This window comes from Rhamphochromis sp. 'chilingali' (assembly GCF_963969265.1).
Source record: "Rhamphochromis sp. 'chilingali' genome assembly, chromosome: 21".
NCBI lineage: Eukaryota > Metazoa > Chordata > Actinopteri > Cichliformes > Cichlidae > Rhamphochromis > Rhamphochromis sp. 'chilingali'.
In genome coordinates, this window is record NC_137949.1 from 26782536 (window position 1) to 26793473 (window position 10938).

General features: G+C 41.7%; 1 protein-coding gene across 1 annotated transcript; it reads right to left on the minus strand.

The window, feature by feature from the left end:
* Positions 1-459: 459 nt before the first annotated feature.
* LOC308389367 (peptidase M20 domain-containing protein 2-like) lies at positions 460-4508 on the minus strand. Its single transcript, XM_080870752.1, has 7 exons — positions 3914-4508; positions 3381-3529; positions 3117-3259; positions 1967-2121; positions 1532-1658; positions 1255-1362; positions 460-1128 (listed from the first exon to the last, which is right to left on the minus strand). Exons 1-7 carry the CDS (start codon positions 4325-4327, stop codon positions 992-994), a joined length of 1233 nt encoding a protein of 410 aa, XP_080726878.1. The 5' UTR covers positions 4328-4508; the 3' UTR covers positions 460-991.
* Between the last annotated feature and the right edge of the window lie 6430 nt (positions 4509-10938).

Sequence of the window (10938 nt, forward strand, 5' to 3'; positions counted from 1 at the left end):
CATAGAGTTTTAAATGTAGAATGGGAGGCAGAGTCTTCAGCTTTCAGGCCTCTCTTCTGTGGAACCGAAGCTGCTGGAGGAGTTCCAATGATGCACTACAGCATGCGATTACATTTCTTTTTTCTTTCTATCGTTTGCTTTCAGTTTGGTCTCTTTTCTCTCTCCCAGTTTTGATTCTGCTCCTCCCTGATATTGAGTCTTCTGGAGGTTTCTTCCTGTTAAAACGGAGTTTCTCCTTCTCACTGTCACCAAGTGCCTGGACATAGGGGACCATCTGATTGTTGTGGGGTTTTTCTCTTACGCTCAAGGATCTTTAGCAAAAAAATATAAAGTGCCTACTTGTTGTTATTTAAACCTTATAATTTCTCCTAGATGTATTTCTAATTTCAGTGTCACGAGGGAGTTCTATCACTGTCACGGGGTGCCGAGGCAGGCCGTGTGAGAATATAAAACGGACCCAAGATGCAGACTGCTTAAGTTGTGAGCGAGCTTTATTAACAAAAGGGTGAAACAAACAGGGACAAGGAGGAAGAAAACCAAAACCTAAGAATGAACTAAACTGGGAAAAGCTACGCAAAAACAAACCTGAAACCTTGAGTCGAGAAACAGAGATGCAGGGAGAATACACGAGAACATGGAGGGGAACAACACAGACGAACCAGCAACGACTAAGACAGAAGACACGACTTAAAAACACTCAGAGAACACAGGGAGATTACACACAGGTGAGGGACACAGCTGGGAGTGATTAACGTGACGAGACTAGGGAGGCGAACTGAAAACACTCACATAAGACGCAGACCTTCACAATAAAACAGGAACTTACACATGCAAGGACACAGACTAAGAAACGCGGACTTAATACAGGAACACACGGGCAGGACAGAGTAAACACTAAACAGAGGAAGAACAGAACCAACAATCACACTAATAGAAAACACAAAACGCTGGGTCAAAAGGACCCAGGACCATGACAATCACTGCCTTCCAGTCACTTCTGTTTCAGTTTGGCCAGTCTAAAGTCGTCTCTCACTTTCTTAAGCAGATCAGGACAGCACACTACATCCACAGCTGTCATAGACAGGGCCTTGGCTGTCCTCAGGGTGTACAACTGGGCCTTTTCAGCTCCTGGCAGAGTAAGAAATATAAAGCACAGAGTAAACATGAAAGAGATGATGGCTAAATTTCCCTTATCACAGTCTGATTCGGTTTAATTATAAAACATCAGTTCACAAAAGCCACGTGCCAAAATACCTGCTGCTTCGGTGTATTCCTCCGTATGATTTAATGCATCAGTGCAGATGTAGAAAAACGGATGAATACCAGGGACTATGAATGACACGTTGCCAAAGTCTGTAGAACCTGCCAGGTGATTAGAATTCACTGTGATAGTGGTTCAGTGTCGATTCAGTGAACAACAATGCTGAAAAAACACTAAATCACAGTTCTGCTGTTAGACATTTTGTCATATACAGTTCTTTTGCACAGAGCAGGGACAGAAGTGATTTATAATATTGTCATTTATGCTTACCGCAGAAGCTGGCTGTCTGCTCTGGAAAGTGAATTCCCAAAGCTTTTCCATTGCTTTCATACATGCTTGCCAGTGTGGCATTAGGTAGAATGTTATAGTAGGTAGGGGTTGGGAAGGTGATCTCCACCTAAATGCAAGTAAATGTAAGACCATAGCACATTTGGCCTGTCATGTTTAACAGCACATAAGGCCATGCATGCATAGTAATGTAAACTGCCTGAAGCACATGCAGACGAAGGAGAAAAGGAGCCTGAAGATAATCATGAATTATGTAACACAAGTTCAGCACTTGGACAGTAATTATGGAGATGTGGTAAAAAGGGGGATTGTTATATAACAGCAGTACTCTCTAGCACTGCTGTATCAACATAGACTGCTTCTACATGTCTCCAACATACAGGAAAGCAAACTGAAGACGCTTTTACATAAACATACTTGGCAACCGGTTGCTCCGGCAGCTGCCCTGAAGCAAGCTTCAGCTTTAGCCTTCAGGTCACATAGGTCTTTGAGCAACGGGACGCGCAAATAAAACTCTAATTCAGTGTATGCCGGGATAATGTTGGGCTTCTCTCCTCCGTGTTTGATGATGCCTGTAGCAAAGACAAAATCAGAACGTCAATAATTCAGCAGCTCACCCGGCTCATGATCAATCACACTTCACAGGATACTGTGAAGTGTGTGATACAGAAAGAAAATCATAAGTTGCCTTGTCTTTGGGGGACTGCACTGCACAAACTAATGAGTATTAAAATCCACTGGCACGTCAAAGACCAACAATTGTTTTAGAATGGTTTGTTCCAAAGACCCCACTGAATTTGGGTATTGTGCTGTAACAGGATGCACCAAGTCAGTCTGTGAAGTTTTTTCCCTCTTAGATATGTCACAATCAAATTTAAGAAGTATTATTGCAAAGTGGAAACGTGCAGAAACCACAGCAGCTGAACCATGAAGTGTTAGACCACATAGAGCTACACAGCAGGGTGCAAACCTCTTCTGGCATTAAGATCAGTACAAAAACTGTATGCTGGGAGCTTCATGGCATGTGTTTCTACAGCAGAGAACCTCCTGCAGCTGTAAAGTATATGTAACTTAGTACTATGCATGATATAATATGCATATAGTCAATATAATGCATGTGAACACATCAGCATGTGATAGTATAAACCATATTAATGATTCTAGGAGAACTTGGTGAAATTATAAGCAGTGTGCATGGAGGTTATCGTATGAAAATGGAAAAACACCTTTAAAACGACAAACAAACAACAAACAAAATTTAGTTGAAGACCTATCAGGTGATCATTGTATGAAAGTTCTGACCCCTACTGAAGGAGGCATACCAGTTCCTGTGAATGTGAATGGACAGACAGATAATGATGAGCTAGCTATCTGCTAGATGAACTAATAAACTATGAGGAAGTAAAGGATAAGGAGGCACCTGACGGCACTGAAAAGAGGAGGGTTTTATTTTCCTTCCGGGATTTGTGTCTCCTCCTAGGATGGATCAAAGATGAGATGCTCGTTTTCTCCAAGGTCGACACTAAAGTCTGAAGCTTTAAGTGACCCTACCACAGCTTTTCCTCACCATGAATCCTCCAGTCTGGTTTGAGCTGCTGTCTGAGTACAGAGATGTTGTTATAGGCCAGGACGGCCGCATCCAGGGCATTCACTCCCTCCCAAGGGTATGCAGCTGCATGAGACGCCTTCCCATAGTACTTCACTAATATCCTGTGTAACATCAGCACGGTCGGTTAAGAGTTCCCGAAGAAATGTGAAGGTTAGGTGTTCGTTGTGAGAGATTAAGAGAGAAGTAAAAGAATTTGAAATGAAGCAGTGAAGAAGAACTCACTCTTCGATTATGATGCAAGGGTGAAACGAAGCATCCTGCTGAGCTGGATGAGCCATGAAGACAAGATCAATATCAGCAAAGGCCCCGGCATTGATTAGCTCAATCTTTCCTCCTAACGCCTCCTCGGCAGGAGTTCCCAGAACAGTTATCTATAATAAAGAGTAAAAGAATATTTTAATGTCAGGTCTGCTCACTGGAATGTTAGTTTCTTTTTTAGTAGATGTGAGTTTTCATCAAAACAGAAACGCTTTTAAATAAAGACTGGAGTAACAAATCCACCCCCCTACACGAGACCACTTTAAGACATTTAATCATAACATATTCTAAAGATAGAAGTTTATTTCCTATTATTGAAAAAATAAAAAATGAGACTAATTATTCACATCATATTACATTTGTTGCACTTGTTGAGTCACAGCAAACAGAGCTGGGGATTTAAAGGAGTGCTTGGGATTTTTTTCAGCTTCACAGTGTGTCGCACTCGGTTTTCATGGTGTGACTTGTTTAAGTCCGTTAAACCCGGCGACAGTTACCTTCACAGGCACCGGGAGCTCGGTCTGGTTCTCTAAAGCAGCCTTCAGCCCCACAGCGGCCGCAGCGCCCACCTCTGCTATCAGGTTGTGCCCGCACGCGTGGCCGATACCTGGGAGGGCGTCATACTCGCACAGGAACCCCACGTTCAACACTGGGTCTCCCACCCCTCCACCAACTGGACCCCAGCTGGCCCTGAACGCGGTCGGAAGTTTGTAGTGACTTTGGACCGTCCATGTCTGGTCCTGAGAAAAGAAGCGGACAAGCCGGTCGTGCGCATGTTTCTCGTTACCGGCGACTTCAGGATTGCTCCAAATGTCTCTACTCAGACTGTGCAGCTCGCCTTTGTGTGCGTCTATGCACCGCTGCAGGTCGTCCTTCATCTGCTGTCGTTTCTCCATATCGCCCGACAGCATGCAGGCGTTAGAGCTGGACTCCTAAAAACACAGGAAATGTATCCCAGTGAAGCATTGATGTGCTTCCCTCTGCTGGCTGATCAAAGGCCGTGTAGCCTACATTTAAAATGAATTTGCTCTCGGCTGGTGGTAGATTGGATCACCCAGAGGGACGCGCCGTCCGCTGTGGCTTCACATGTCCTAAATAAATGAACGCAAACAGGTTAAGTGCTTGAAACTGCAGTCCCTCAAATGGCCACGTGGTCCCATTAACTCCTATGTTAAAACGCCCAACTCTACAGCAAGAAAAAGAACATAATAGTCTCTTTTTTTTTTTATCAATTTAAACTTAATTACAGTGTTAGCTAGTGTCATAGCTATATTGACTGACACATGCTGAAACAGGCAGACAGAGCTTTCACCCGACTCACAAAACCTGACCTCTCGCTGTGTTTGTGATGCTGATGACTTTGGAGCATCTATCCTTTAAAATACTTTAACAGACCGTCCAGTCTGCAACACAGTTTTAAAACAAAATTTAAACTACACCAGTGTCATTGTGCAAAATTTGCAGTGGGCAGGCCCAGCATGAACAGACTAGAGTTGACCCCACTTAATCCACTTAATCCTGTCCCCAGTGGTGTCCATGATTCTGTTCTTTAAAAAAAAAAAAAACACCCAAGGACAACAAGAGTGGTGTTTTACTTCTCCTTTAATAGGAATGTTGTTGGTGGTGATAGTGGCTGGAGGGGAATCCTGTGAATTTTGCCTAGGGCCCCAAGAGGCTGGAAACACCAATATACAGTTTATGGGTGGACTTTGCTACCAAAACTTGCTAGTGTTAGCACATTACTTGCAATGCCCTCTTGTGCAATTATGGTTCACTCTGGCTCCAACAAAAAAAGACGTGTGTGAATGTGTGTGTGGATGACTGGATGTGTAAAGCGCTTTGGGGTCCTTAGGGGACTAGTAAAGCGCTATACAAATACAGGCCATTTATTTTTTTTATGTCAGCATTAAGACGTTAATGCTGAGGCTTCAAAATGACTCAAAATGTCACAGTGATATACTTGGTTTGAAAAGTACTGATGACTACTTTTATGTCATGATGAATTTCTGAATTTGTTCCACTCATCTTCAAAGCACCTTTACAGGTGTAGATATAATATAGTGAAAAAATAGTGAACCAGAATTTTAAAAATGCTCTATATAATTGTAATGAGTCTAATATGAGCATAAATTCCCATTTAGTGCCAAGGATGTTCCTCTTAATAGCTTTTATCAATCAAAATTATCGGTGGAGATCTAAAATTATTCAGAATATTCATATTTTACGTGATACAAGTGAACTGTAATTCCACAATGTTAAAAAATTCTCACAATATAATGTCAATAAACCAAACTGCCTTTTTTGCTTGTAATGGAAATTGCGATTACTCAGCGATACCAATCAGTTACGAGGTCTCAGTTCGGTTTGAACTGATTAGATGAGAGAAGACACTCCACAGGCTTTTCTACTCACTCTGTTGCCACACTAGAGGGACCCAGAGCGACGTTTGGTAGGAGACTCCTTTTGCTTCCGCTTAGTGAAAGTAAAAAATAAAATAAATCAATGTTCTGCTCTTCGTGGGTTAACTTGAATAATTTAGTGAACTGAACATTTATCGAAAAAGCAAACACGGATGAGCCTCAGGGGGTCGATTTATTTGTTTGTTCATTTATTGCCCTGCAGTAATTTAGATGACTGTGCAGCAAGAAAACACTGCTTTTGTTTGCAGAGGATGAGCTGCGTATCTGCCCCTGAAAACAAGGTCAATTAGTGCCGTATGAATAAAGACGAAGCTCCACAGCTGACACACGCCTAGAGACTGCGCGCTACGTCGGTGTGTGTATGGATATGTGTGAGGCAGCGAGTGAATGAGAAGGAGAGCAGGTGTACATATATGTGGTTTCTGTCTGTATTTGAGTTGGAGGTTAATTGGGGGCAGTTGTCAGTCACAGGAGGAGACATGTTGAACAGCGCTCAGCGAGCTGACACCACGACTGCCTCCTGATGTGACCTGTCTGTCAGCTTACTTTACGCCCCGCCGGTGATGCTGACACTCTCCATTGTGCATCAGTTAAGTGAGGGACGGACCCATGTGTCAGTCCGCTGTCTTATTTAGGGATTTGCCCTACGAGCATGTGTTTGATTTCACATGATTACACATGTGTTTGGCCTCAAATCTTGCCCTGTGCATCCAGGAATTAAACATTTGGTTAAGATTTGCTTTTGGACTTATACCACCGATGATCCTCATCAGTTCAAACAAAGGAGCGCAGGCTGTAGATGACATAATCTGGCCTCAGATGAACAGAGGATGTGTTGCTTGAATCAAATTTCAAGCATGTTTCAGGTTGAGCTACCAAAACTGAAGCGATGCATGAGTTATGATATATCCATGCAGGCATCGCAACAGCGGGATGCCCCAAAGGAAGGCTGGCTACAGCTACAATTGAATGGATGTGCTCCTGATGACAGCATGCCTCTGAAACGAGACATGAAATAAACAATACTTGGGTGGGTCTTTGTTTTTATAGTCCACTGCATGAGTGCGGCACACATTAATATGGCAGTGCCTTCATTAGAAAACTCATATCTGCCAGTATAAAAAGTCATAATAAAGGAAAAATGTTTCACTTGATAGCACCTTCTTAGATTATTTCAGGTTCATGAAGTTCCTACAGTGAAGGTGCTTCATATTTTAATGGGATCCTACTGATGAGCAATAAACTTGCGACTAAAAAGGTCAGAAATTCTGTTGCTCCCTGTGTTTGCCCGTCATTTTAAATCCATGGTCTCTTCAGACTGGAATAAATGTGCACTCTCCCCAGATTGATCTGAACATTGATAAACACAAATCAATATCCGAGTGAGCTCTGGCCTGGCTCTGTTTGATACAAAGTAGCATTTTCTTCAAAATGTCTCATTTTTAGATGCTAGTATTTTAACTAATGAACTAACAGCAGACCAAAATATGTAAAGTTAATCAATAGATCATTATTTACATTACATATTAACAAAAAAAAGATACCCGGTTTTGCCAACAGTAAATCAGTACCATGTCTAAAACAAAACCTCAGCAGCTTGTCTTCTTTGTGCTTTTAGCAGACATCATTACCTCACCCATGTGCAAGTTTCTTTCCACTGGCGTCCTGAACTTTTTAGAATTGAAGATTTTAATCTCTTTTAAAGCTCGCCTGGGTCTGGCCCTAAGCTACATAACAGAACTATTGTCCCCATGTGAGTCTGCTCGCAGCCTTTAAAGTGGGGCCCTTTTGGCTGTTTCAAAGTTGAGATTTAAATAGAAAGGTGACCGTGCTTTTGCCACCAGGGCCCCTCAGCTTTGAAATGACCCGCCTGAGTAGTTCGGGCTTGCAGAGTCAGTGACATCCTCTAAATCACTTTTAAAAAGCTAACTCCTGTAGACTTGCTTTTGAATGTATTATGAGGCTTTTACCTTCTGGTTACCATCCCTTTGTTGCCCTGCTAGCTGCCCGCCCCAATCTTTGACTGATTTTATTTGTATTCCTTTTGCTTTTTATGTATCTGCATATTTGTGTCACTTTAATGTCTTTAACGTTTTTTTAGTTTTAAAATGACTTTTCTGTTTCAAAACCTATTTACTGTGGCATTTTGAATATTTTTAAAACTGACGTTATTTTCTCTTTTTTTTTAAAATTGACATATAAACCCATTAACTTCATTTTGTCCCTCCAGTTTTCCAAGCACAAATCCTCACAAGCTGTTGATGCGTCTGATTATAAACATGAGGTTCCATCTGACTGAAGGAAACTGACAATATGTCAGTCGTGCTCGCTCTGCCCTGTCAGCATCACTTTCTAAACAAAATGAGCCCTTTGAGGGGTCCCTTGGAAATCCAGCCTGCAGCACTTTACTCACCACAGCAAGACACTCGGTAGTTACAAAATATCCCAGAGGGCCTCAGAAATGCGTGTGTGGGTGCAACTCGACAGTTCTGTTTCCGTCATTAATGTCACATCAGCGCACACAATGTGCCTGTGCGTGCTTCAAACTGGAATACATTAGCACCTCGGCTTGTCGAGTCGTCCTGGATCTTCAGAAGGTGGAGTGGGGGTGGGATTACACTGTGCGAACATTTGTTCGTGTTTTTGTTATGATGCTTGATAGTTTACGACTGAGCGACAACTTCATCCTGGTCTCCAAGGCATGCAAAGCAACAAAAACAATTAACTATGACTATTTTTCACTCCGTTTTGGATCCATGCGTGTAAATTCTATTAAACAGCGACTTCTTCAAAGGCGTAATCCACATTTTCATATAAATGAATGTTTGCTCTGTTATTCTGGATCACTGATTGAAATTACACAGTTATTTACCGTCTCAGCTCATTTCTAGTCGATAAACGCTTTAACATATAACGCGCTGGGAAAACTAATCAGTAGAGTTCCACATTTATGTCATCTCAAATTTCAGCAGACAAATAATTTGTTTGTAGGCAACAGACTAATTATTATAAGCAGTTTTTGATGTGCAAATCTTCAGAAAGACTGGAAAATTTATCTACCTGGAGCAGTGTATATATATTGCAAACAACTGCAAGCAAAGGAAAGCTACACTGCTATGTGAGCAAGTCTTTTATCTGTTGCTTGTCTTTGTCTTGGGGTGCAGTTTTATTTTGTAGTCTGCTTTTCCCCAGAAGTCCACGCAGCTGCCCTCGCTGCTTCAGAGGCAACCCCACAGTAGCGGTGCCCTTTCTTTGTTTGACAGCGCTGAAAAGGCTGCTGTCTGCTCCAATAACGTCACCCATTGTGAGCAGAGTGTTGAACAGTGGGAGTACAAGTAGTCCCTCAAACCACTGAGGAGCCACAATCACCAAGGTGAGTGACAAGTGGAGCTCAAGTGCAAAATCTTACTCAGTTGTTGTGCTGGGGGATCTTTTCTAGCAACAGCAAATAATCTTGTGTGTGATCGTAGAAATGCTTTGGAACAGTAATGAACCAGTTCTTTAATTCTCATATTTAATCTGATTGTTTAATAAACAGGGTTTCTTTAGTGAATAAAAAAAGCTGTATAAAATAGACCACGTCGCAGAGTTTCATGCAGCCCATGTCTATTACATTTGAAAGACTGATACTCTCCTCGGTACACAGCAAGCTTAATTTGCAGTCCTCCTAATTCAGTAAGTAAGCTCCTGAGGGGCAGGATTAATTTCAGTTTTCTGCTCCAAGGAGGGAACAAACACCTCTTCCCCTTTAGAGGAGCCTTCGCTGCTTAAATAAAATATAGACCACAGACATGCTAAGGAAGTCTAAATGTCTGCGGGGACAACAGAGAGATCAAGCTGGGATCAGTTTTCCTCTGTTATAATAAAAGGAGAAAAAACCCCGCCTGAGATAACACAAAAGAAATGCCAGCCTCCTGAACATTTCAAGGAGGCTGGAGGGAAACTGCTGCATCAGACTGGATCTGCCTATAGTTAGGTTTGACAGTCTTTGTGAAGCAAAACAGAAGCAGAGCTGCTGTTGACGAGATACAGGCAAATGAAGAAAAGACAATGGGCTGCTTTTCACTAGACAAACAAGACTAAACACTTTGATCAGCCCCTCTTTTTTCCTTATCAAACACATCAGTCGATGTTGCATACCAAATAATCAGCATTACTAGTAAAATAAAGATTTTTAGCTTTTGAATAGACTTGAATAGAATACTCTAATCTAAAATAATGTTGCAGTAATTGCGTGCATTTGCAGTTGTGACAGAGTAACAGATAGTGATGTATCACCTCCTCCACTTCTGGCTCGTTGCTTTAACACTCACAAGCTACAACTAATTAGATTTACTCATGTTCAGTATGAAAAACCTGCTTCTGGATGTCTTCAGCATACATTAGCCACACTATAACAAACCCGCATGTAGGTCCAGCATTGCTACAATGTTGATATTTGATTGGTAGGTACAACTATTGCGTTTAGCATTCTAGTTATGCTGACACTCACTGAGTTGTTGATGAGAGATTTCACTGGTGGCACAAAAGAGATGATCGCTGAGTCATCTGGGGACCGTGCATGTCTTCATCGATACCTGGATAGAAAATTGCACAGTGGACAGACCTCCACATTACTGAAGCAGCATGTGAACATCTTAAAAGGGAACAAAAGAAAAAGCAGCAAAAATCCAAAGTAGAGCTTCAAATGTCCTTCAAGAAGCCTGGAGAACTATTCCTGAAGACTATAAGAAATCCCAACAAAGCTTGCCTAAGAGAGTCCAGGCTGTATTGAAGAATAAAGATGGTCATATGAAATACTGGCTTTCAAACTCTTTAGAATTGTATAAACTTTGTGCCTTATATACTGTATTTCAATTTATACACAGCACATAAATTAGTGAAAAAGCAGCCAATGTCCCAAGAAAAAGTTTGCTCATGACTATTTTTTTTAAATAATTACTTAATTAAGCCTGGCTCCTTAGAAGTAAAATATTAAAATGGAAGCTGACTGAAGACTTTTGCAGTACTGTTACAGTCTACGGTGCCCAACAAAGTTATTGTTATTCTAAAGAAAAGCCTCCATTCAGTGTCCTTGCTGCATTAATTTCCCTATTAGAAAA

Bases quoted from the DNA above. Each gene is read 5' to 3' on its own strand.
- LOC308389367 (XM_080870752.1), bottom strand. From the start codon at position 4,327: ATGCTGTCGGGCGATATGGAGAAACGACAGCAGATGAAGGACGACCTG. The intron at 3,530-3,913 runs GTAACTGTCGCC...TCTTTATTATAG, and splicing joins AGCTCCCGGTGCCTGTGAAG to ATAACTGTTCTGGGAACTCC. The intron at 1,659-1,966 runs GTATGTTTATGT...ACTTGCATTTAG, and splicing joins CCGGAGCAACCGGTTGCCAA to GTGGAGATCACCTTCCCAAC.